Source organism: Colias philodice, chromosome 3, assembly GCF_061535455.1.
Source record: "Colias philodice isolate Cphi_HAF_F1 chromosome 3, ilColPhil1 Martin Lab GWU primary, whole genome shotgun sequence".
NCBI classification, from domain to species: domain Eukaryota; kingdom Metazoa; phylum Arthropoda; class Insecta; order Lepidoptera; family Pieridae; genus Colias; species Colias philodice.
In genome coordinates, this window is record NC_143088.1 from 12,414,423 (window position 1) to 12,442,179 (window position 27,757).

The 27,757-nt window shown below is 34.1% G+C and overlaps 1 protein-coding gene across 1 annotated transcript in view; it reads left to right on the forward strand.

The window, feature by feature from the left end:
- LOC149490078 (neuroligin-4, Y-linked-like) overlaps positions 1 to 26,251 on the forward strand; it is a 75,972-nt gene extending 49,721 nt beyond the window's left edge. The window contains exons 2-11 of the mRNA XM_089714889.1: positions 4,164 to 4,757; positions 7,571 to 7,788; positions 9,198 to 9,347; positions 14,235 to 14,435; positions 15,093 to 15,582; positions 16,027 to 16,111; positions 18,081 to 18,275; positions 22,476 to 22,627; positions 22,958 to 23,076; positions 25,274 to 26,251. Of these exons, the coding sequence (XP_089571015.1) occupies positions 4,243 to 4,757; positions 7,571 to 7,788; positions 9,198 to 9,347; positions 14,235 to 14,435; positions 15,093 to 15,582; positions 16,027 to 16,111; positions 18,081 to 18,275; positions 22,476 to 22,627; positions 22,958 to 23,076; positions 25,274 to 26,166 (3,018 nt within the window). The 5' untranslated portion in view covers positions 4,164 to 4,242 and the 3' untranslated portion in view covers positions 26,167 to 26,251. The remainder of the gene's footprint in view (positions 1 to 4,163; positions 4,758 to 7,570; positions 7,789 to 9,197; positions 9,348 to 14,234; positions 14,436 to 15,092; positions 15,583 to 16,026; positions 16,112 to 18,080; positions 18,276 to 22,475; positions 22,628 to 22,957; positions 23,077 to 25,273) is intronic.
- The last annotated feature ends 1,506 nt before the right edge of the window (positions 26,252 to 27,757 follow it).

Genomic DNA, 27,757 nt, shown 5'->3' on the forward strand with positions numbered 1-27,757 from the left:
ATAATTTTTTTTTAATAAATATTTATTAATTATTATTTTTGTTTATTCAATAACAATTAAACCACATCGAATCAGACCCTGAAAAATGAAAGGGTTCTATTCCTGAGCATACTCAAGCGTAAGAGAAAAAAAAAAGACTCGATTAGTAAAGTATTTCGGTCGCTATCGTGTTAACAAGAAAAAGGATCCGCACATACAGACACACGGACGTCCAAGACAGAACTTTTTTAAACTGTTTTTTAACTAGTTTAAATAACAAAAATGACATCAAAAATATCATGAACGTTAAAAATAGTGTTTTTTCTTAATATGTGTGTGTATGTATTATCTTACAAGTGCAATGTATGATACATAAAGACATTTTAAGTTTGAAAAATCAGATGTTTTGCGCGAAGTGACAGTAGTACCCACCTCAACGCTTCGCTTATGAGGCGTGCAAAAAAAAAAAAAAATTAGAATAAGAATAAAGTTAATAAGTTTGAAGATATGCAGATACTTTAAACTTATGTTAGGTAATAAAAACATGAAGTTCAATAATAAGTTTTGTACTATTTTTTGAGCAAGCCAAAATTTGTAAATTTAGATAACAATGTCATATTTTCTATAATTGTCTAAAGGAGATTGCCCAAGTGACTATTGGCACTTGGTATCGCAATCAAACTTGTTGTGTCAAGATGAAATATAGCTCAATTTGAAGTTTGATGTTGGTACTTTTAGAAACGATTAAAGTTTTCTTTAAAAAAATAATTTATCGAGTTTAAACTAACGATGAACGTTAAGTTTTACATTTATTACATAGGTAATATTTTGATTTACAAGACAAATGTGAAAAGTGAATCGTAATCATATCGTAATAAACATTATTTCAAAAGAACGTCAAACAATGCGTCGAACACATTCATTCAACATTCATTTCAAATAGATACTATGGACATATGACGCAGGATGCTTGCTAGAGAGATAGATATATGTGTCAAAACAAAAACTTTTACTTTTATTTCTATTTATTCGGTATTATTTAGACTTAATATTGATACATATGATCATTGTAAATGCAAATAGGAATTAACAATATCGCGAATACGTGGCACAACTAAAATTTTGCCGATGCCACCCGTGGTCATTCTCCTTTGTTGAACTGTCGAATACTACAAAATGTCTAATCATTTTGAAGGACAGACGCTGTTTATAAAATGTTGGATAATGTTATACACTTCTATACAATATTCGTTTGAAAATAGAAAAAAAAAATTTTTGAAAAGGAAGGGCAGGGGTGGAAGCTAGTACGGAATGAGTTTATCAAGTATCAAACGAGTAGGTTTGATAAGTATGTTCTGATTTTAAGAGTTCTTCATTAACTTAGGTTTCAAAGTTCTATTGGGAATTATTGATTAATAACTTGATAACTGTATAATTCTACAATTTTTCATTATGTGATTATTTGGAGCGAAAATTAATTAATTTTGAAAAAGGAAGGGATGTAGTGTATCTATGAAATAGATATATACATTGTCTCACGTACACCAGTGGTGGGGACAGCTTATAGCTGTCATTAGTCAGTCGACGGCCGATGCCGGACTGGAATGGACGTGTTCCCGCACTATTGAGTGTAGTGGTGAGCCAGTGCAATTCTACATATATACGTACTGTAAGCACAGTACAGTATAGATTATATTAAATTTAAATAAATTGATGAAAACACGCATATAAAAACTGGCATTTCAATCAGACTATTAAACAGCAAATTGTTGCTAAACTTATCCCTGTATTTAAACGTTTCATAGTGCTCTCTAAAAATTGGGTCGAAAATTCATGACGCTTTTAACACGCTTCTAAAGTACACTCTATTTCAGTCGTTAAAATAAAAACGGTGATGTACAGATATAAATACGGATAAAGTTTTATGGTATTTCCCTTTTGTTGGCTTGTATGGAATATGGGTGGGTTCTATACCCAATATGTTGTTCAGGGCTTAGAGAAATCCATGCGATTCTTATAGTTATAGAAAGAAAAAACCGGCCAAGTGCGAGTCGGACTCGCGCACGATTTTCATTTGTGAATATTTCAGCTTTCTAGCTATCACGGTTTATGAGATACAGCCTACAGACAGACAACGACAACGCGCAACGAAGTCTCAGTAATAGGGTCCCGTTTTACCGTTTCGGTACGGAACCCTAAAAAGTTATTTTATCATATTGTCTTGTGTTTAATTTTAGGCTAGTAGTGATAGGTACCTATGTATTTTAGTAAGCGTTGTAAAGTGATCAATACGTCACGTGTTGCTAAGCGTAAATCGTGAAAACGGCTCGACCAATTCAGATGATTGTTTTAACATTTTTGTTTAAGCCCAACGAAGGTTTTTGTGGAGATAAAAAAACGTGAAAAGGGCAGAACAAGGTCTGTCCGGACAGCTAGTACCTAAACAAACATTAAAAAAGTGGTATTTTCTGATGTTTGATTTTACGCGAGTATTATACATTTAGAAATTAAAGACTTTTTAACGGATTTTAAACGCGATTTATTCATTCTATTATTTTCCCGACGTTTCGAACACAGTCTTTTGGTATGTTTGACATGGGACCCCATGTCAAACATACCAAAAGACTAGAAGACACGATCAGCCAATACTGCCAACATCCGGAAAAATACTCCACATACCAACTACGGAGGAATAGGTGGAGGTAGTTTACAAACAGCAATTTTTGAATGACCGTCAAGACGTATAACATCTCAGTCTCCCCGTGACCACGCTCGCTGTAAAGTGTTCGAAACGTCGGGAAAATAATAGAATGAATAAATCGCGTTTAAAATCCGTTAAAAAGTCTTTAATTTCTAAATTAAAAAAGTGGTTAAACGTTCCTATTATCATTCTTTTATTGAACACAAACTAATACTTTAAACTGTGTGTGTCACAAAGGATTTGGTACGAAGATAGGTTTTACCCTGGATTAGCACAGGCTACTTTTTATCCCGGATTAAAGCATTCCCAAGTGATGTTAATGAATGACACCGCACGTAGCTGTTTGTGAAATTTTTATCCCGGTATTTATTCAGTGTTTACTTTTCAAAGAGTATTTTAATGCTTGCATTTATATAGTACTTAAAGAATCGTTAGATTTGATTCGTAGAGGTTTATTTATCGAAATCACTACATAGTATAAAACAAAGTCGCTTTCTCTATCCCTTGTATGCTTAAAAGTTAAATCTTTAAAACTACGCATCGGATTTTGTGGTTTTTTTAATACATAGAGTGATTCAAGAGGAAGGTTTTAGTGTATAATTTATTAGGTTTTAGACAAAGCGGGTGAAGCCGCGGGCTGAAAGCTAGTACAATATAAATTCGGATTATTATTAAAAGGCAAGCTATCAAACTCAAACTACCTACACATTATTCTATTAAATACGGTTTTGAGAGCTTTTAATAAAGTCTTATTTACATCATGTTATATCAAAGCCCATTTGAGTAGAAAACTTTTAATCCCATGTAAAGATTTGATCGTAATTTTTGCAAAATATGTTCAACAGGTCGTAAAATATTAAGGGTATAAAATACAGACTATTGTTAGCATTTCATTATTATCAAAAGTCGAATTTACCTTTTTAAGGGCTTGAATCTGATAGATCTTGAAATCCTTTCGTTGTGATCCCACTTTAGGCTGGGCTCGTTAGATTGAAAAGGTTGTCTAAAAATGTATTTCTTCGAAGGTTTATACGGGCTTTGTATCAAAACACTATTCATAAAAATATGCATAGATGGCCATAGAAATTGTGTCAACAATTTAGGCTAACATTTCTAGTTTAAATTTTCAGTAGTGGTTTCACTTTTATTCATGTTTTGATAATTTTATTACATCCAGCAATGTTTGCAACATTGGTCTTTATTGTGGAACTTTGTTTAGTTTTGGCATAAACCTGAAATTATTTTTTTATTATAATTTCTGGTTCTTTCTAAATATGTATGCAATTCAACTCTAGTTAAATCAGTTCGAATATGACATTATATTAAAATCCTTCTACTTTTTCGGCTAAAACAAACCTAAGAAATTAGTTCGAAAGAGCACTATTTAATACTAAGAAATACATTCAAAATTCTCCTAGTGCAAAAGTCATATAGCTATAGCGTACACAAACCAATAGTACTGAACATATTGCATTTATTCCAGATGGCGAGAAGGCGAGCTGAATCGAATCGATGACCATTGTAGCGGTAAATCAAAAATAAAAATAAAAACATGACGAAATATGTTTCCACCCCGTTGCTTCCATATAGCGCGGAGTGAGGCCGATGCAATGCGTCAGTATGATTGTAGAACGCGCGCCAAACGAAAAACTAAAGCTATACTCAATTCGTATTACCTCATTCTTCTATTTCTTATCCAATCAGTCAACTCGAACACAACAAACATGAACCGTCACAGCGACGAACAAAACGACGCACCAAACGAAGACTATGATCAGGACACGGAGAGTTTTAAAGTCAATTTCGATAACCCATATTATAATAGTGAAGATTTCCTCAAATTCTATGGACACGAGAATTCGTATAGCAATTATGGGGACTATAAGCGGTATTACTTGAATCCATCTAATCCTATACCAAAGACGAAGGTTAAATTTAAGATTAGCAGTAGGATAGTTCAGACGAAGTACGGGAAGCTACAGGGCATCGTGTTGGCAATGGACGAACATAGATTTCTGAGTCCGCTAGAAGTGTTCCTAGGCGTTCCTTACGCTACTCCTCCTGTGGGATCTAATAGGTAAGCAATTTTTTTTCTCCTCTATTATAAAAAAATCTTTTATGTATCCGACATTTATTTTAGGCTGTATTTTTTTATTGTTCTATACTTTTAGAAGTAAATTTTCATAAGTACCATTTTACTTCAACATAACTGAATGTGAAGCTAATAATTTATAACTATTGTATTCATTTGTCACTTTTTGTTGTATACTTTCACACTTTATTTGCCATTTATCTAATAGATAAGCTAAATATAACACATCCAGAAGCTGTAAATCGGTCCTAACATTGCATTGCTATTATTAGGTGGATCGATCTAGTACTACCTGGATGATATATTACCTAATACATTTAACAAAACACTATCCGGTTACGGGACAGCTTTGAATCAATCTAGATGATATTCTACTCCGGAAAACAGACCTTTACGAGATACTGTGTTATAAGCTAACAAGAGTAAAACACAATATACGAATAATATTCGCCAAAAAAGGCTTTGCGCTTTTCCTGGGAACTATCGTAAAAATGTATGCAATTTAACTGCTTGTAATGAATATGGTTATTGAATATCAGAGTTAATTAATTTAGAATCAAATGAAACTGTTTCTGCGAAACAACAAAATAATGCGTTTAAAAACAATTTTTTTGGCAATCATTGCATGTACCTTCCTGCGAACCAGCATTAAATGCAATACAATTTATCTGCTTTCTGGTTATTAAATATCAGTTAGTTGGAATCAAATGAAACAGATTTATTTGTTGTATGTTTGTTGTTGTAACGTTAATTTTACTAGTAGCTTTAAACTAAATTCAGGAGAAACGTATGAACTATTGCATTTCGATTCCATATTGTGATAAACGGGAACGTTTCAAGCTAAGCTTTCACCAGCCACTAAAAGCATTTGATCATTTCGCAGAATTTCAACTTTATTACCTCTGATTCTGATAGTGCAATAATAAGATTGTCTTTGCTTCAATTGAACTAAAACTGAATTGAGTAAAAATACTATATAAATAATAATAAAATTCCTCTGTCTCTCTTTCCCTTAGGTCTTTTCCTATATTATATAGCCTTAGACTCTAAACAATACGTAACGTATATTATATATTCCCAAGCAATAAAGTTTTAGACAAATCGGCTGAAGCCACGGGCGTCAACTAGTTCCAAATAATAATAGGTCACGCAGCAATTCTCCCTAAAAATATTCGGCGCACAATTTCCATTCAAATATGGCGGATACGCGGGAAATACCATTTTGACAGTCCTTATTTAATGGCGGCTTCACATTAACGCAGTGAATTCGAGGTATAAGGATGTTTTTCCATCAATAATATGCGAGAATGTGTAGCGAGGAATATGTTTGTATGGAACCAATTTTAGTGATTTGTAAGCAGATTGTAAAATTAAAATATAGCGCATATAACGCCCGGCGCATTGTTGAATGACTAGCGCGTTAATTATATGACGACAGTAATTGCTAATAATTTACTTTGTCCACAAGGTTGCAAGTTGAGCGCGAACAGGCGCGAACGTGCGCGAACAACAACGCGAAAATCTTAACGTTCACGCCTGTTCACGGAGCTTCACAGCAAAAATGTGGAGGCGCCATAAGAATTTAATGGTGCGCTGTAAAAATTGCAAGGGACGCGAAACAACGGACGGTTAATTGAGCCATTTAAAAGCGATGCGTCAAAAATTTATAGCTGTCAACGTTAGTGACGGTGACGTAATGGCGTCTAAAAATCGCTTTTCCGATTTGTCTATAGAATAAAGTAAAGATATTTGGATATAAATGTGTGAATTGAGATTAAGAAAATATATTCAAGAGATATTTTTTTATGAATGGAAATATTCGTGCCGCGGCATTCGCCTTCCAAGGCGATGCAAGACGCAGGTTCGAATTCGCCTCGCGATCGAATTTTTTTCCATTCTGTAAAAATATCTCTCATATTTTATAAATAAGCATTTTGAATGCTATAAAACTCAATCCCTACATATCTTAAACATGCAATTTTCATTCATGTTTTCGTTAATTTATGACATGATCTTGACTTTGACATAAAACGGCCCTTAATAATTATTGTTGTTCAGTATGTCATAAATTATTAAAAACGACATAAAAGCAGATTGACATTGACACAGATTTAATGGGCTCATAAACTAGATTCTGCGCCAAATAAATTACATTGAGGACGTGATGTCTGTAAGTGGCCATAGTCTGAAAAGTTTTTTACTTTCAACATTTCGTGACTTGAAATCAAACTTTGAGAAAGTTACAATTTTAAGTATTTAATATAATTAAATTATATCGCTATCTATATTTTAAGGTATTTTCTAGATAAGGATTTCCAAAGCGATTACTTTCATACTTGAAAAAGTGAAGAGAAATAAATAACAAGTGTCTTCTTATATTATTAATACCTACCAACAAAAAATATACCTAAGACATGGGTCTTAGGGGTTTTAAATGCATGCTGAATGTTTTGATAACTTTTAGTTGTATTATTAAAGTGAAACTTTTATTACATCGTCTCAAACTTTTTGGTCTGTGTAGCGCATGTCGCGTGTATCGCGGCTGCCGAGTTACCTACTCGGCAGCCGACCGTCACGCGACATGCGCTACACAAAGCAGTGTTCGGAACCGTTCGAACAGTTTCACTTTTACCGTGGTTTCATAAAACCACACAACATTTTTTTATTTTAAGTAGTAAAGCAGGAGAATAAGGAACCTTCCTTTTATTATCCCAAAATTACACATTTTCTTACAACATTTTCTACAAATTCTTACAACCTTATACAAAATTCGAATACTATATCCTTATATATTACAGGTTCAGTCCAACACGGACTCCATCACCCTGGGAAGGTGTCAGAGTATCAGACAGACCAGGTCCCGCGTGTCCACAGAAGATCCCAGACCTGGATGATGAGAGGATATTTCTGGAGAAGATGCCCAAAGGAAGATTAGAATATATCAAAAGGCTGATACCGTATCTTAAGAATCAAAGCGAGGACTGCCTGTATTTGAACATATTTGCACCTTTACAGAGTAAGTATTGTGAAGCTTTTAATTAAATTGCTATATCATATAATACTATAAGTAGCTATATGTTGTAGTTATAGTAGATATACAACATAGTTTTCAATCCATACTTAATATTATAAATGCGAAAGTAACTCTGTCTGTCTGTCTGTCTGTTACTCAATCACACCTTAACTACTGAACCAATTTGCATGAAATTTGGTATATAGATATTTTGATACCCGAGAAAGGACATAGGCTATTTTTTACCCCGGAAAAAATGATAGGTTTTATCCCGGAAATCCCACGGGAACGGGAACTGTGCGGGTTTTTCTTTGACTGCGCGGGCGAAGCTGCGGGTCGAAAGCTAGTACTATATAATATGTGAAAGTTGTTGAAGATGGATGGACGTATGTTGGTTACTGTTTCAAGAGTTTACTATTGGACAAATTGGAATGAAACTTTTCAGTAATATAGGTCATCATCAGAATAATACATGAGCTATAAATAGAAATACTTGATAGAATTTTTGCTCGCGGGTTCGACCACAGGTGAAACCACGTGGCACAGCACCAATTCCAGCTTCCCTATTTACCAATAGATGATTTATGTTCACCAATAATCGTTAATATGAAAGAGAAATCGTTAAGTCGCATTCACCCCATAATCACATTCTCCTCGGCTCACCTTACCAAAATCGTCGCCTTACTCCATGACGTGATGGTATTACCATGACGCGACCTTTAAATTTTACTTTCAACGTGCCTTAAAAAGTTTCACTTTCAAATATTATGTTTATGTTGGATAGTGCTTGGTTATATGCTAAACTGTGTCACTGATGTGTTTTAAACCTTTTTGAATATGTGAAAATTATCTATTTATGTATATATAGGTCAGAAATATGACGAATTAAATTAAAACGTTATATATTCGAGGTATGTTTAATTAATATTTTGTACGTAAAGGTCGTTCATAAAATATTAAATATGCCTCCGGTGAAAAGAATTCAGTAGCTTTTAAATTTGAATTAATTTCACTGACCGTTACTGCGTCTATTTAGAAAAACTCTTTGAAATTAATGATGTCATTATATAGTGTGGTTGATTTCAAAAACGTTATGTATAAAAACGTTTATGTCCGTCTATTAATTAAAAAGCCACGAAATCAAGGATAAAAAATAAATTTGTTTGTTTTTCAATTTTTTACGAAATTATTTTATGAATCTTATCAGCCAAATACAGATAGCAGAAACTAAGAATGGCAATGTTCAAAGAGCAATCCTAATTCTGCACTCCATTCTTATGTTATTAGAACATTAGAGTTTAAGCGTGTTTTTTAGTTATTTTAAACTATATTTAAGATTATTATGTTATTGCCTTAAACTAAGCTTACTAACCCTGCATTTAGAACACACACTAACACAATATTTCTTACAGTGGACGAAACGAAGATAGCGCTACCGGTCATAGTGTACATTCACGGAGAAAGTTATTCATGGAGTTCCAGCAACCCATACGATGGAGCTGTGCTGGCCAGCTACACTGACCTCGTGGTGGTCACTCTCAACTTCAGATTGGGGGTCCTTGGTAAGTGGTCATGTCTTTATATAAATGAATCATATCTATTCTAAATTATTTGAAATAAAAGTCCCTCTAAAACTATCTTTTAATGTATTAGGCTAATTGCTGTACGTTTGTGTGGATTTTAGTGGTAATGAAAATGGTTTTGAAGAGATTTGTAAATGTGACTTCTATATAGTTTACTAGTGGTCCGCCCCGGCTTCGCCCGTGGTACCTACATGTTTAAACTATCCTATCTCTCAAGTTGGATCGAACTGCACATGGTGTGCAAATTTTATTATAATCGGTTAAGTGGTTTAGGAGTCCATTGAGGACAAACATTGTGACACGAGATTTATATATAGGTATTAAGATAATTTTATGAACGTACAGTGTACATATAGTATTTATTACAATTGTATGTACGTCAATATTCTATATTTTTAAAGCTTGTGTTGTTTTCACGTGTTAACTACTTAAACAACGTTTATAGAGCAACGTTTAAGTTATAACACAGATTTCTGTTTGATTTCGTTTTAGAAATTCAAGACGAGTAGGTACAGCCAATATGCAAACATAATATCCATACTAATATTATAAATGCAAAAGTAACTCTGTCTGTCTGTTACTCAATCACGCCTAAACTATTGAACCAATTTTCATGAAATTTGGTATGAAGATATTTTGATACCCGAGAAAGGACATAGACTACTTTTTATCCCGGGAAAATGACGCAATCCCGGGAACGGGAACTATGCGGGTTTTTTTTTGATTGCGCGGGCGAAGCCGCGGGCGGAAACCTAGTTACCTATATGTTTGTGCATTTGCCCTTTACAAAAATTATTACAGTAGTGCCCTCTACCAAAAGTTAACACATTAAACCATAAGAACATCGATCACCACTAAACCGATTTAAGAACATCCAAAGGTAATTTAACGGAAATTCTTCTCATTTACGATAAATCGTGCTAGATAGCTTCACCCTAAATTCGTTTAATAAGTTCCTCACGTTCTAGCCGACCTAAATATATCTGAAATAAAACCGGCCAAGTGCGAGTCGGACTCGCGCACGAAGGGTTCCGTACCATGGGGACCCCCCTTAATATTTAATTTTATTAATTTTCAGTATTCGTTGTTATAGCGGCAAAGGAAATACATAAATTGAAAATTTCAGCTTTCTTGCTATCACGGTTTATGAGATACAGCCTGGAGACAAACAGACGACGAAGTCTCAGTAATAGGATCTCGTTTTACCCTTCGGTACGGAACCCTAATAAACGGATCGAAACATGTGGAAACTACTGTATAATCATTTGCTTGAATATACCGATTAAAGCTTCCATAGAAAAGCCTAAGCATAGTTATAGGCAATTAATAGAAGTTCCAGTCAATTTAAATAATTAATTTTCTTTTGAGTGAAAGTTTTCTTTGAAACTTTTGTTATATTCTTCCTGATTTAAGGGCATATTTATATCTGTAGGAAAATGTTGATAGGTAACATAAGGCGCGGGTCAAACACAAGCGGCGCGGGCGCGGGCGTGCCATAAGCGCACCTCTTGAATCTGTTTTGCACCACGTCCTTCTTATACATTTTGTATGAAAGAATTTTGGAAAGGCGACGAGGCGGCACGCCACGGTTGCGCCGCGGGCGTACCGCAGGCGTATCGCAGGCGCGCTTCCCCCATCGCATCCAAATAGAGGTCAATTCACGGTCATACACAATCAAAAACAAATCGGGTGGTAGGAGACGGTAGCCTGTCAGTCAAAAATGTGTTCTCTCTGTGTGGAATTATATAGAGCTGCTATTACATACCCTTCTTCGTTTTGTTTTTAAAGGTGAATTGAATTAATCGATGAAATGATTTACACAGGTGATGGCAGTAGGGAAAGTGAAAATGAAGAAGAGCATAATGAAAGTTCCCATGTATTTACAATGTCAGAAATAAAGATAATGCTGATTTTGATTGTGTTTTTTATTTATTTGTAATTGTAATAATATTGTGGAATGATCAGTACTGTAAATACTTTTGAACTGAGATTTTAATGATAAGATTTATATGGTTTAAATGTAAACCTGTGTTTGAAAACCATATTTTATCTATGCTAATATTATAAAGAGGAAAGGTTTGTATGTATGTATGTATGTATGTATGTATGTATGTATGGTTTTCACGCATAAACTAGGTACTGGACCGATTTTGATGAAATTTGGCACAGATAATCCTTAGACCCTGAGAAAGAACATAGGCTACCTTTTATTGCGAAATATGTACCACGGGCGAAGCCGGGGCGGACCGCTAGTACAATATAAATTTTGTGTTATTTTAACCTTCTTTTCTTCCATCATTACACCAGTACTACTTTAAAATTACTTTAAAAGTACTATAAAATTTTCCAAGTAAATTCCAACATTTCCAACAAAGATATATTTGCAATCGTGGGGTTATCCTCGCTATTTACTTACAAGGAATTATCAAAACAAAATCGTTACTTTCAAATTAATGTTAATCTCTTTTAGCACAAAAAACATAATTTTACTAAATTATGCATGAAGAAAATGCATTTAACCACTCTATATAAATATCATTTTCGGACGCCAACAGCGCGCCCGATGCGCGCCGCGCCGCTTGTATATGTCCCGCGCCTAATAAAAAAGCACAAATCGACATATACAGGGTGTCCCACTATTGTTATACTAAGCGCGAAGGGACTTGTAGTTTTGCAAAACTATAACCTCCCTTGAGCTGAGTATACCAATAGTGGGACACCCTGTATAAAAAACGCTATTAAAATTATATAAAAAAGCAATAGCAATATAACATAAATAAATAAATCATTTTAACATTAACTGTAAAGTAAGAAAAGTTGGGACAAAGCAATAGCCACGATATCAATGAAATTAAACACCTAGTGAAATATGCCTCATATGGAATTTATAATATGGAAATTCCAACATAGGTATGGGTTTTATATTATAAAGGTCATATAGATATATGACCGGTCTAAAGATAGGACGCGTGACCTAATTTCTATGAATGTGCTGACTAATGCAGGTTTTACAAGATTGATCCTTCTTATCGTTATAGCTATGTGTTTAATTAATAAGCTTTCCGCCCTCGGCTTCGCCCGCTTTGTCTAAAAAAACTAATAATCTAATAAATTATATACTAAAACCTTCCTCTTGAATCGCTCTATCTATTAAAAAAATATCCGTAGCATACATAGGGACAGAGAAAGCGACTTTGTTTTACTTTTATACTATATTGTAGTGACTTTGTTTTATAAACCTGTGCTACAAATTGAGAATCTCCCGTTGTTTTCGAAAAGTCGGTTAAAAATAAACATTGTGTTATGTATCAATTAAAGTTCAAGAATATTTGGACTGATTCTTATGATTTTTATTTATTGCATTGTTTGTGTCTGTTTCGATTACGATGACAAGTGCAAATTATTATTGAAAAATTTACAAATAACAATCCGGGCGGTGCTGGGACGAGCAAGTTGTATAAAATAAAATTTCAACTCTTTTCTTTACAAAAAGATAATTATTAAGAGTTATTTTTCATAACGCTTTTTTTTACTAATAATTAGACTTATCTTTCTGTCCTATAAGTTTTCCTGTTATATCCTATCTTTCATTATCTCGTATAGTTTATTATCGTGGATCCTCACGTTAGAAAAGTTACCTATCTGATGAAACTGAAGTCACGCATCTTAGGTTATGTTCTTGAAGCTTATGAAAGCGGGAAATTTAATATATTCGCCTTATGTTTTTCTAAGTAAAGACATGATTAAAGATAATATTTTGTAACCTTTGTGTCTTAAACACTGGTTATTTAGTTAAGCAATTTATGCACTAGTGTCGAGCTTTCTTACTAAAAGTGCTTTACTTAGTATTTCATGAGCTATCAGTAAACACAGGGTATCTTGTGTTTGATTTTATGCAATCAGATTGAGCCGACGGTCCGTCTGCACTTCGGAATAAATGAAATAACAAATAAAAGACATTTAAAAGAGCAACTATGGAGTTTCATGCCGATTCTTCTCCATAGATACTGCTTTCCGAATCGGTGGTAAATGTTAAAAATACTTATGTAATAACGATTCGAAAGTGCTACTAAATAGTAGTCTAATTGAATAAATGAATGTTTGAGTTTGAGTTTAAAATCAGCAATTAACTTCCAAAATCTTTTCCGCTGCCGCTCCCGCTCACCCACAATCACCAGCCTATCCCAAGTCGTGATTGTCGAAGGATCGATAGATCCAACGTAATACTTGAAGTACTGGGAATCCTGCCAACTTAACTGATCCCGCAAATCGCGTATTATAACGAAACCTTTGCGAAGATAAATCTAGCTGAAAGGTTTTGTGAGTAAAAGGAATTTTGCTTTTGACTGTCGCCCGAGCTCCAACGGCATTGAAATCAGGGTCTTATGGCACAATCCCCTATTACTGTGAAGAATTGATTCAAATATGCTTATAAGATTGCCTCGTAGTTCCATCGCATTTCTATAAACGTTGAATAAATGGTTCGTATCGAGAACTAATTTGGCATTTGTAGCCAATTTGCTAGGTTGGTCTTACGTATTTTCCCTGTGAAATTATTGGGAAGGAATTCTATAATATTTTTGACATTACTTGCGGTTTATTTGGTTCCATTCGGGAATTTCCTAGCTAAAATCTGCTCGATATTAGCTTACATAGACAGATAGATTACCTTTATCATAATGCATATCATATACAGTGTTTAAACCACTCGTTTTTTATAACCATTTAAAAATAATCACACAAATAAAGACAGGTTAGTTCCATAATGAAAGAAAATGTCACACATGTCTATTACAATTTACGAATAAATAAACAATAAAGATTCAAACAAATCTGCAATAGATACTCATCCTATCCATATTACAGGGTTCCTAAACGCAAATCCAGCTCCACACCTAAAAGCTAGAGTGGCGAATTATGGCCTAATGGACCAGATAGCGGCATTACACTGGGTGCAGCAGAACATCGCTCTATTTGGAGGAGACCCAGCGAACATCACCCTCATGGGTCACGGGTCAGGGGCGGCGTGTATCAATTTTCTGATGATATCGCCTACTGTTATGCCAGGTTAGTTTTGAATGTATGTGATAGGATTTGTGTGCAGTGTTCTAAATCATGTTTTTGGCACATGTACTTTAATGCTCATGTGGATGAAATTATATACACTTTTAATAACTTTTGCTTTTATTAAAAGGTGTAGGCTATGAATATTTTTTATGGCCCTTGTAAATATAATGTGGGAATGCAATGTTTATTTTAAAATCAGCACAAGTATTTTTGTTGACCTTTAAAAGACATGTCATCACAATAAGTTACAAATTGTTTGCGCGTTTTTTTTTTAATGGTGAAATAAATTATCAAAATTGGTCCCTATTTGCTCTATAAATTATTTATTCAAAATAAAAGTTATTACTTTTCTTGAAACGAACGAAAGTGTAATTAAAAAAAAATGTTTTTAAAATTACACTTTCGTGTCTCGCGTCATTAACATACTTTTATACTTCACTTTACGCTTCTCAACTTTGAAAACAAAGCCGCAGGCTTATACGACAACTTTCTAACAAACAAGGAAAAATTGAAAAGTTATTTAGTCCTTCGAGTTTCATATAATACGTTTAAGCGCTTTAGAAATTCTACAATTCGCTTCATTCAGCGTCATTGTAGATACCTGTCGATAACAGGGACGCATTCATATGCCAAGTTCTAATTACATTCTATTTGCAGGTTTATTTCATAGAGCGATACTTTTATCTGGCTCAGCGCTCAGTTCTTGGGCTATTGTGGATGACCCTGTATATTATTCGTTGAAACTAGCGAAGCACATGAATTGCACAATACCTGAAGACCTTGCTAAAGACCACGAAGTCATAGTTGATTGTCTTCGAGATGCTACAATAGACGAATTACTATCCATAGACATATCAGCGCCGAATTTCCTCACCGCCTTTGGACCTTCTGTTGACGGAGTGGTCATAAAAACAGACTTTGCCAAGGATTTCCTCACAGTTCATGGTTCCGGAGACTTTCCCAGTTTTGGTCCTTTAAACAATATGATTCCAAATGTCCATACAAAAAGGAGTGACAGTGGAAGAAGATTATTCCAGAACAAATATGACTTGCTGTTTGGTGTTGTGACTTGTGAAGCGCTCTGGAAGTTTTCGGCGAATGATATCCAGAATGGCATCGAGCCAGAACGTCGGGATCGGATGTTGAGGTTTGTTTTCATTTATAACCTCACCTTGTTTTGCCAAATGGAGATATATTTTCCTGAAGCAATCACTGTTTGGATTTGTATATTGTGCAATTGCAAATTGAGTTTGGCTATTATTACGTAATATTTGCAACCTAAACCTTTAATTAATGATTAAATCAATTGTGACGTGTAAGTTTCTAACAAGTAAAATATTACTTATTTAATTTTTCAATCTTACTACGTCTGTTCTGTTTATCTACGTTTTGCTAACTGTATTGTGCAGATTGATGTTTGAATTATTAGTATTATTGAAGACACCATAATAAACGCTATTTAACATTAATATTTAATATTAATATTACACCTATGACTTAGATTAAAACTTATAACTATACTTATAATAATCTTCTATGAACCATTTCAATAAAAGACGCTTACACCAACTAATAAAGAATTCAATTTCAGGACATACGTCAGAAATTCATACACATATCACTTGAGCGAGATCTTCTACACCATTGTCAACGAATACACCGACTGGGAGAAAACGGTAGAGTATTGAATTTGATATTTTTGGTTTTATGGCATCCAAATGCTTTATAAATATAAATTTTCCGCCCGCGGCTTCGCCCGCGTTTTCTAAGGAATCCCGTTCCCGTGGGATTTCCGGGATAAAAACTATCCTATGTGTTAATCCAAGTTATCCTCTATATGTGTGCTAAATTTCATTGTAATCGGTTCAGTAGTATTTGCGTGAAAGAGTAACAAAACATACACATACACATCCATCCTCACAAACTTCCGCATTTATAATATTAGTAGGATAGAAAAAATTCGGGACTCGAACCCGCATCCTTTCACGCCAATCCGGGGCGGATGCTTGACCAACTCAGCCACTCGTACGGTAGAGTATTGTTTATTATTCAAATTGCCAAAGTATAAGTAACTGGGTTCGGAAATGTCCGAGAATATTAAGTGCTTTTATCTATTATACCATTAAGTGCGTCGAAAATTGAACCGTATTTTCAAGGAGTAAAGTTGAAATTCAATTGCGAATCGTGATCTCAAGGGGGCTTCGGGGTTCCGAACACTTTTATTGTTAATCTGGTTATTTCATACTATATCAATATTTGAATTACAATAAGTGGTTCCTTGTAATATCAGAGGACAGAATTATAGTACCAATATAGGAATTAATTCTTAGAGTACCGGCTTCTGAAGTACTTTTAACGTAAAATTATTAGGGATTACCTAGTTCTATTAAGCCTGTTGAAAGCCAAAATAAATGAGAATACGCGGTTATTAATAAATTTTAATACTTATCAAAATTTATTGCAAAAATTAGGGATATTATGTAGCCGAAAGGCCTAGTCGTCTATTTTTTGTATGTAATTAAACCAAAAATTAATGACGTGTCTAAAAGTATCTATCTATATAATAATTAATACAATTTCATATTGCTATTACAATGTGTGAGTTTTACACACGTACACAAAACATTATCACATACATTTATCATTTTCCTGTCAAAAGCAAGACCTATAATACTCACGCACACATGCATCATTGTATACACAAACCAGAATAAGTACACATATTAATATAACTCATACAAATCCCACACGATGACACATTCGTGCCCATATATTTCATCCCTATTCCGTTTCTACAAATAAAAAACCACTATTAATAACTCCTAATACCTGCTCAGCTCGACCAATTTTCTTCCACGGCCGGGCCATAAAAATAAACGGGTTTGCCCTGATCAAATATAATCTTCTCGTATTCTTAAATTTCTACGCGTTTTGCTGAAACATTTTTCTATTCGAAACTAGGCTTTGTTATTTTGTTGTACAAAAAGGTTATGGGCCAATCAATGTATGGGCTCGGATCGGAATCGAAATAGGTCTATATTAGCTTATTTCTGCAGAATAAAGTCAAGAAAAAACGGATACGGGTATTTACTGTAAAATACTTCTTATTTAGTTTTTTCAGTTCAATACTATGAAAATAATAATTTGAATTAGAATTTTCCCACCACACCACTCTACAGCAAGAACCACAAAATATTGCTCCTACTCCTTGAATAGAAACTTAAACTTCACATGACAACTGAATTTATACGTAGGTACCTAGTAATTATTTGCCCAATAATATTAGTTTTATAGCTCTAAAATTCTTATAAATATTTGAAAACAACGAAAAGAAATAAGTCGACTGGTTCGACGAAAATACGCGTTCGAATTAATGATAGAATTTTGTATATTATTTAAAAAAAATTAGCATTATCTATACTAAAATTATAAAGAGGAAAGGTTTTCAAGCATAAACTACTGGACCGATTTTGATGAATTTGGCGCAGACAATCTTTAGAGCCTGAGAAAGAACATAGGCAACCTTTTATTGCGAAATATGTACCACGGGCGAAGCCGGGGCGGACCGCTAGTAATGCTATAAAACTAAAATCAACAATACCTAATCAGTTTTGACGAAGTTTTCTAACATCTTTTCTCTTCCAGAACCCAATAAACACACGCGACGCCACGGTATCAGCTATATCCGACGCACAATACGTGGCCCCGCTGGTCCAAAGCGGGGACCTCCTCAGTGGAGGTCCAAAAGCCACGACCAGCGATGAAGATGGACCTGGTCGTGCGACGAGGACCTTCTTCTATGTGTTTGACTATCAGACTAAGGATGGATATTATCCTCAAGTGAGTATTTATAAATCTATACTAATATTATTAAGCTCAAGAGATTGTTTGTTTGAACGCGCTAATCTCGGGAACTACTGGTCCGATTTGAAAAATTCTTTCGGTGTTAGATAGCCCATTTATCGAGGAAGGCTATAGGTATATAAAAATTATTGAAAACAAACGTCTATACGCAATAATAAAAGCACTTTTGAATGTGATCATTTCTACAATTCTACAATGACGAGTTAATTACTTGTTTATAGTCATAAGCTCATAAATAAAAATAAAATCTAATCTAAATTGTAACCTAAATTATAATTTGTTAATAAAAAATAATAATATAACACGTCGCAAAGAATAAAAACAATAATAATAAATAATAAATATCATAGGACATTATTACACAAATCGACCTTGTCCCACAGTAAGCTCAATTAAGGCTTGTGTTGTGGGTACTAGGCGACGATAAATATAATATTTAATAAATACATATATAGATAATAACACCCAGACCCAAGAACAAATAATTGAGTTCATCACACAAATATTTGCCCTGACCGGGGATCGAACCCGGGACCGTCGGCTCAGTAGGCAGTTACTTTACCACTGCGCCAACCGCGTCGTCCAAACAAAAAAAAACAAACCCGAATTGTGAACCTCCTCTTTTTTGAAGTCGTTTAAAAACAGCTTAAACCATATTTTAAAACGAATATATTAAAACGAACAAAGCATCTCAAGTATATAATAAAAATGCTATCAACCGACGAACACTTATAAATTTAAATGCCCAATAAAAATATAAACCCAGTTTCAAAGTCCTTAATTAATCTTCTCTGTAACAACAGATTTAACTGTTTTATTTAGATATAGCTCAGCTCTGGACTCATTTTGATATTCTAATTTAATTGTTCCAAATGTAAGGATAATTCATGAGGAATTAATTCGAGATATATTTTTGGTTAATTATTCAACTACTAGATATAATAAGCTATTAGATATTATGACAATGTGTATGTCGAAGTCTGGTTCAATCTGCTATTTAATTGAATGACTAGCGCGTTCATTGAATGACGACATTCAATTGAATGACTAAATGACAACTCGTCAAGTTGTTTAATGTAACGTTGATATAATGTAATCTGCATGCTGAAATTTTTCTCACCAAGATTGGTATACATTTTATTAATTGTCTCAATTTAGAATCGAACACAGATCTAATTTGAAACAGTAACTAAATAAGAACGATTTTAAGCTACCTATGTAATTAAAATATAAGCCACGATTGCTCTTAACAAACAAACTGTCAAAATTTACACACAAAACGGAACCTTAAAAATACATTTTAAAAACAAACATTTTGTACCCTTTTTGCCTCTCAAAATAAATTTTCCTTCGCATGTTTTTACACTGTTTGTATGTTTATATGTTGGGTTACCATAAAATAAACGTTGCTCATTTGTTTTCGTATAAAAACAACGGTGAAGGCTCAAACATATAATATTGTGGATTGGCCAATTCTGAGGGTTATTCCCATGGAAAATAAGTATCAAGTTGGGTATATCTTTTTCGTAAGCTTTCCTTATTGTAACGTGCGTAAAAATGATTCACTAATGTTCTACACTCGTTAGGGCAGTACGTAAAGGTGAAAGTAGAAATGAAATAGTGGAGACTATACAGAATCCTCTTCTCTTTCAGAGAAATAATATAAATAAAGCTATACTTTTATAGGAACTACTGGTCCGATTTGAACAATTCTTTCGGTGTTAGATAGCCCATTCATCGAGGAAGGCTATAGGCTATATTATATCATCACGCTAAGACCAACAGGAGCGGAGCCACGCGGGTGAACCCGCGGAGCGCAGTTAGTGTTTAATACACATAAAATTGGAAGCGATTAAAGTCGCATACAACATTATAAAATAGTACTAGACCATTGTATTATATTTTATATTCATCTTAATAATATTATAATGGCACTAATTTCATTCCATAACTAACCGTAAAAGTTACACTGCATTTTCCTACATTGTATTGCGGTTGTTAAAACTAATTCTGAAGCTCTAACAATTCACGATTAATTTTACCCTCAGTTTTGCTTTAATTATTACGTTTTAAACATTGTGGTTAGAACAATGGAGTCTATATTTTAATATTTAATATAATTTTAGTCTGGCACATTTATTATTATGAATTATTTAACAATTTCAAAGTATTTTTGAATCAATACTTACGTAATATAGTTTAAACTTTAAAGAATTAAAATGATTTATTTTGCTAAAAAGTTATTCTCGTAGAAATATTTTCAAAAATAATCCAATTTATGTATTTCAGATATTTCCAATAAGATAACCATTAAAATTCAATCACATGAAACGGATCGTTTTACATTATAAAACATATTAATCTCAAATTTAATAAATATAATGCAGTATCCAATTAAATTTACCGCTATTAACAGACAGATTATAAATTATTATTCACAAATTATCACTCGTTTGTTAATCTATGGATATGAAATATGTAGAATTAAAAATCCATGTGTGCCGAGCACACGTGTCAGAAGTGAAACTTCAATGACAAGATTTAAGGAAGAAAAAATCGTCGCGTTACTCCATGACGTGAAGGTATTGCCATGACGCGTCCTTGAAATTTTACTCTCAACGCACCTAAAGAAGTTTCACTTCAAAAATAATTGAGAATACAAACTCTAAATAGAAATTAAAATCCACACCAACTCATAATTTGCGATAAATAAGCAATATTAATTAAACCAAAATTAATCTTTAATATTGACGTTGCTTTTGAACTTCGGTTTCCCGCCATCTTTGAATGGTTTTAATTCGAATCCGTATTGACGGCCAGCGATGTGAATAAAAAAAATATAAAACGATGACATTCGCAATTCAAATTTAAAAATTAATTAGATCAACGACCGGGGTCACATGTAAAGAAAATTGCGTTCAGAAATTGCTATATAAATGTAATACGGTACACGTTCTGAAATTCATTCAATGCTTATATAAAATAAATGTGACCCAGCAAAGGCTTTTGCGTGATAAATTGAAGTTTGTAGCTTTCAGTAGTGTATGGTGACACGTATTTCGTTTACTTTTACATTTTAAAAGTGACTTTGAGTTCTGTTGTAAGAAACCTTTGCACGTTTTCACTGAATTGGACTTTTTGTGTGAACATTTTTGTAAGCTGAATGCTTATTTATGTAGATTTGAAATTTCTCAAATTGAATCGAAGAAACAACATCGTTCGTATTTTATAAAATTTCTTTTTTGTACGGATTATGTTTTTTGGTTTTTAATTATTAACATTTGAATGAAATTGCCTTTTATTCAATAAACACATCAGTTGCCTGAAGTTTTTTTTGAAGAATTAGTTTTATTTTTGTTCGCGAAGACCCGTATAAATCATAAAAGGAAAGTAAAATAAACTCAACAGATGAAGTTTTGTTTTTAGGGCGTAGTTATGGAGTTTTTTTACTTCTTTTTCCTAAAAATTACTTTTTTCCTCCATGGAAAAGTTTATATTATTTTCTAATAATATAATAGCATCTATATCACTACATAGTATAAAACAAAGTCGCTTTCTCTGTCCCTATGTCCCTTTGTATGCTTAAATCTTTAAAACTACGCAACGGATTTTGATGCAGTTTTTTTAATAGATAGTGATTCAAGAGGAAGGTTTTAGTATATAAATTATTAGGTTTAAGACAAAGCGGGCGAAGCCGCGGGCGGTAAGCTAGTAGTAATCATATTAAATGAAGTATATTTATTATGTAAATAGTATTGAAGAGATTCCTTTGACTATAGAAATGAAAGGAATAGTATTGGTATTTGAGTCAATATTCTGTTTCTATTTAGTTATAGTACTAGCTGTATTAACTTTGATGTAGGTACTATGTATGTTGAATATAGCGATACAAATAATGTAATGATGAAAGTCGTGTTTGTGTGTGTGTTTGTGTGTGATAAATGTAATTTGAAAGAAATTTAAGCGTGAAGAAAATAGTTTATTTTTATTAAATTTTTGCATACTTAATTCAAAGATCCCAAAGTCGTCGCCATACTCCATGACGTATCACGCATCAGGTATTGCCATGATGCAACCTTGAAATATTACTCTCAACGCGCCTAAAGAAATTTCACTTCTAAAATAAAAAAAATATTTATTTTTTGAATTAAGTACTAATGAGTTTTTTTCGTCCAGAGAATGGGTGCGGTCCACGGCGAAGAGTTGCCATACATATTCGGCGCACCACTCGTCCAGGGCTTCGGCCATTTTCCACAAAACTACACGAAGTCGGAGGTCGCGCTAGCGGAATCTATGATGCTGTATGTCGCTAGTTTTGCTAAGACTGGGTAAGTGTTTGAAGTTTTGTATAAACAACTAATTATAATTTTGCAGTCGTTATTGATATAATATTTTGCAATGGATTACCAGAGAAAGGATGAGTCAATTCATAAATAAGCATATTTGTTTTTTTTTATTTATAAAGGTACTTAATTTATTCAGTATGGTCTGTAAAAAGTATATACCAAAGCCCAAAGGTAGTTTTACAAATCTATCTAAACGTTAAATCGAAATATCTTTATCGTATAGTCCTACTTACATATTTAAAACTTTCCATAATTTTAATAACAGTAATTACCCATGCTTTAGCTTTTCATGTTAATATAAGTATTTCCTAGGAATCCCAATGACAACACGCGTCAAGAGGCTCTCCTGCCAGCTTCCAGAGAAAGGAATAAATTCCGAGGCATCGTTTGGGAAGAATATGATTCTACGCACCAAAAATATCTGGAAATAGGTAAATAATTATAGGTCTAGCAAAAAATTATGTATTTTAGGCCCATCGTCCACGTATGCGCTCGTCAATTCACTATTATGATTATGAAATCGATTTTCGTCAATTAACTATTATTGAATATTGCAAGACGAATGCACGCATCTTGCGTAGAAACAATCAAAACACAACGCGCAACGCGGCGTTGCCGCTCTTTGCGGTGAACGCATGTTGAACGGCTTTCGCAACGTTGCCGCTCCGCACGGTAAACGCATGAAGAGTGGCTGACGCGACGTTGCCGCTCCGCACATTGCACGCATGACGAGCGCCTGCCGCGACGTTGCCGCTCCGCAAGAAACACGCACGGCGAGCGGCCGCCGCGACGTTGCCGCTCTGTGGACGTTTGCTTCTACGCAAATGCAAGTATTCGTCTTGCAATCGTCAACGGACAAAAGCTTCCACATGACAAATGTATACGTGGACAATAAACCTTAGTGCATTAGTATGTGAACAAACACCAGTGCACTCTCTTCCATTACTCTACATTGCAGTACAATTAGGCAGAGTTACTTATAAGCGATACAATGGAATTTTAACACTACTGCCATGACATAAGGTGTTAATTGTAATGTATGTTCTATAAAACTCGCGCTCGGTAATTTTTGACGACCTTTTGATAGGCAATTTTGAGTCAAAATGTTTATAGTTTTTCTACAACAATGACTTAGCTGACTCAACTTTGCTCTGTGTTTGTAACTCTCCATTGTATTGCAAAATTCTTAAATTTCTACAATATTTTTATACAACATAATGTAGGAAATAGGGAAACTCTTTGAATTTATAGCGTGATCACGGAAAAAGGTATTGGTGACCCGCTGCGTTGTTCAATTTAATAAATTGAAACAATTTACAAGTTTTAATAGGACGTGGGTTAGTTGTACGTAGAATAAACAAAAAAAATAAACTATTGGTTGTGCTTAGGCAATTTTTTTGTAAAAGTGGTACCTATAATAAATTGATATTAATTTTTTTGTAGATCTTAATAAAAAAAACAATGAATTAAGAGATGAAAGCCATAAAAATGTTATCAATAAATGGTTGAATATATATTTTATATACTTTTATAAATTTGTAAAGAAGGTAATAATTAAGAAAAAATGGAAGCCAAAAATTTCTCAATATATTACAAATTAATTGGATTAACTCCGAATTATGAGAATTCATTAAGATGATGCAATAGGGTTCCCTTCGTAATGGGCGGAATTATCTTAAGACCTTATTAACGAGTCTTTTAAGATGTAACGTTTAATCCATCAGTCCTCGGAATCACAGACACAATAGAAAATCTATTGTGTCGCGCCCCGATCGGGCCTTACGGTGGTCAATGGGTTAATGGTATAATATTTCTGCGTGAAATTCGCAGTAAAATATAATGTTACAATATGATTTGCACTTAAAGTATTTATCATGTACTAATAATTAATGCTTGCGCCTTGGGGAGGCCTTTGCCCTGCATTGGGAATACAATACAATTAATGCTTACATTGTTTTAAATGAAAAATATTTAAACCAGTAATTTTACATACCTACTAGGAAAAAAATGCACATATTCCTCCATACTAAACCCCATTTCCAAATATATTTTATTACTCTGCCATCAAGACTAACCAATATAACTGCCAACGGTTTCCAATTAGAAATTCCGATGATCAAAATTCCAACATTTTAAATTAAGCCGCGAACAAAAAAGCTACCAACAAATTAGGTACGACTCGACACCACCAGGATATAGGTCAGCGCGTCTGAAAGCTTTAGATCGTACTTGAATTGAGCGTGCCGGGTCATAAATGAAACATCTATTTCTTTGCCTTTAGAAAACTAGAAGGTTCTAGATGCTATCTGAGTTAGGTCTATTGTTCTTGGGCTGATGACGATGGAGTTAGTAATTATTTTAAGTCTATAGTACCTATAATAGAGTGGCGGAATTTGATGTGTAATGAATAATATTTTATATACGTGGACAAAGGAATTAAATTAATTACAGCTATAGGACTAATTCGTTAATTATCATGGTCTTATAAAAAATTAGAAATTTTATTAAATCTTCCGATTTACTAAAAAGATCCCTAGTTCCGCTCTCTCATTAATATGATTAAGATTCCCAAGCTTTTATATCTTGAAATTATTTCGCATACTTTATAAGTATATTTTGTTATCACAGGTGTCAAACCCCGTCTCAAGAACCACTACCGAGCGCACCAGCTTTCAGTATGGCTCCGCTTGGTCCCTGAACTGCATCGAGCTGGTATGGAAGACGTTGCAACTCGACATAACCTTTTCAGAAACCACAACGACCAGGAACTGTATGAAGGCATTGTTAGACCAGATCCCTTAGCACGTACAGATAATGAGGTTAGACGAAATGGTTCCACGTATTCCGATACAGCATTGACAACTGTAGACACAATTCTAGCGACTTGCGTTACTATAGTACCAAGCGGAAGAGATCTACAAACATATAATAACAGTGATAATACCCTAGCAAGTTTAGAAGCAGCAGGATATGCCGCCTACTCCACGGCATTAAGCGTCACAATAGCGATCGGCTGTTCCCTCCTAATCCTCAACGTTTTAATATTCGCCGGCGTATATTACCAAAGGGATAAGTCGAGGTCGAGGGGAAAACAGCAACGCTTCAACGAAAAACACTTCGAAACAATATCCGGAAAACACTCGCATTATCATATCGATCCGACCCTAGCGCCGAGTTTGGTCGTGGACGTTGAACGGCAGAATAGGAAGAAAATGGATCAGAGCCTATCCAATTTGAACTTTAAAGGGCCGTTGGATGGCAAATCGCCCAGTCCTACCTTGAGTGTAGATAACATGATGTTGCCCAGTAAATTGGGAAGTAGGAATAGTAGTTTTCGACTGCCGAATACGTACCAAGGGTATGCGACATTGCCGAAAAATATAGGGCATAATGGGGAGAGGCATTTCGGTAATGGCTCTGGGTCTCCAAGGGAAGAGAGAGTACCTCATGCTACTTTAAGGCGGGGTAAAATGCATCCTCAGAACTTACCACAAGCCGCCATTGATGAGATGAGGGTATGACAGAGTACCTGTACATAGAGGCAGTGTATAACATTGCGGGGGATGTGGAATATGTAAATAATAAAAGTGTTTATTAATCTGTATTATGATGAATAAAGTATGATAATTATGTTGTGTTTTATTGTTCTGAATTTGAGATTGTTTTGATTAATATCTAATTAATAATATCTTATTATTTTAATAGTCTGTTGAAATTATTAAATCACAAGTTTAATTATTCGTATGAACGATTTTTTTTAATACAATTGCATTACAATAAAATATTTACATGTTGTATATTGGAGAAACCTTTCCATACTTCAGAAAAACCGATCAATCTTAGTAAAAATGTCCGGTTTCTATTTCAATCATATGCATCATTACCCTTGTTCGAGAGGCGACTTTATCCGTGCCGGAATATATTTGGCTATCTATACAACTAAACCCAACAGGGTAATTATTCAAGAAACATATACACAAACAAACATTAGTGTCTACAACAGTGACATTTTTCACGCTACCCTACTCACAACCTCTTAACACATTAAGTTATAGGGAAAAACTGGTTTTAAATACAAATATAATATCTATACTAGAAGTTTTTTAGACTCATAATCGTATAAATTGTACACTTGAACAACAATTTTGATAATACGGGTCAAAATTACCTAAGTATATGCTATTTTATTTAGTTCCATTGTTATCAAAATTTTCATAACATTTCTTACGTATTGTAGAGTGAAGACTAGGGCTATATTTAAAAAAAAATGTTGTGTGGTTTTATGAAACCACGGTAAAAGTGAAACTGTTCGAACGGTTCCGAACACTGCTTTGTGTAGCGCATGTCGCGTGACGGTCGGCTGTCGAATAGGTATACCTACTCGGCAGCCGCGATACACGCGACATGCGCTACACAGACCAAAAAGTTTTAGACGATGTAATAAAAGTTTCACTTTAATAATTTTTTTATGCAAGTATTTAAATGTAATATACCCTAGTTGCTAGATTGAATAGCTGAATTTTATTCTGGCCGTAAATTCAACGGCCCCTTAATAAAGAGCCTTGACTCTTAATTACACAAAGACTGATTAAGCTAGTTGGCTTGCGGAATAAAATATACAGAATCAGTTAATGAATTAACAACAGTAGGTATATATTTTAAGAAAGCTTAACAGTACATCCTACACCAATAAAACGAAAATTTCCTTGTAATTTTCAATGAATTTGCAACATAAAAGTGAAGTCCCATGTCCTAGTGAGGTAAGGGGCAGGTGCATATATATGTATCACTAATCGATTTTCTATAGGGACAAGTAGGAGATAAGTTTTGTGTGTCCTGCCAGATCGAGACATTTTTTTCTTCGGCTCCACCGGGAATCGAACCCCTCGGTTCTACGCTCACTCGTCAACCACTGTACCAAGGAGGCGGTCAAGAAATTAATGACAGTATACACCAATAAAACGAAAATTCATTATATAATTAAGTAATTTTCAATGAAATTGCAACATGCATCTCATTACCATGTAAATGAAAATGGCGGCCGTATAACAGCTGGTAAGAACATCATAGAGGTTACGCTTAGAACGCCTTGCGGCCACTTGCCGCCGACTA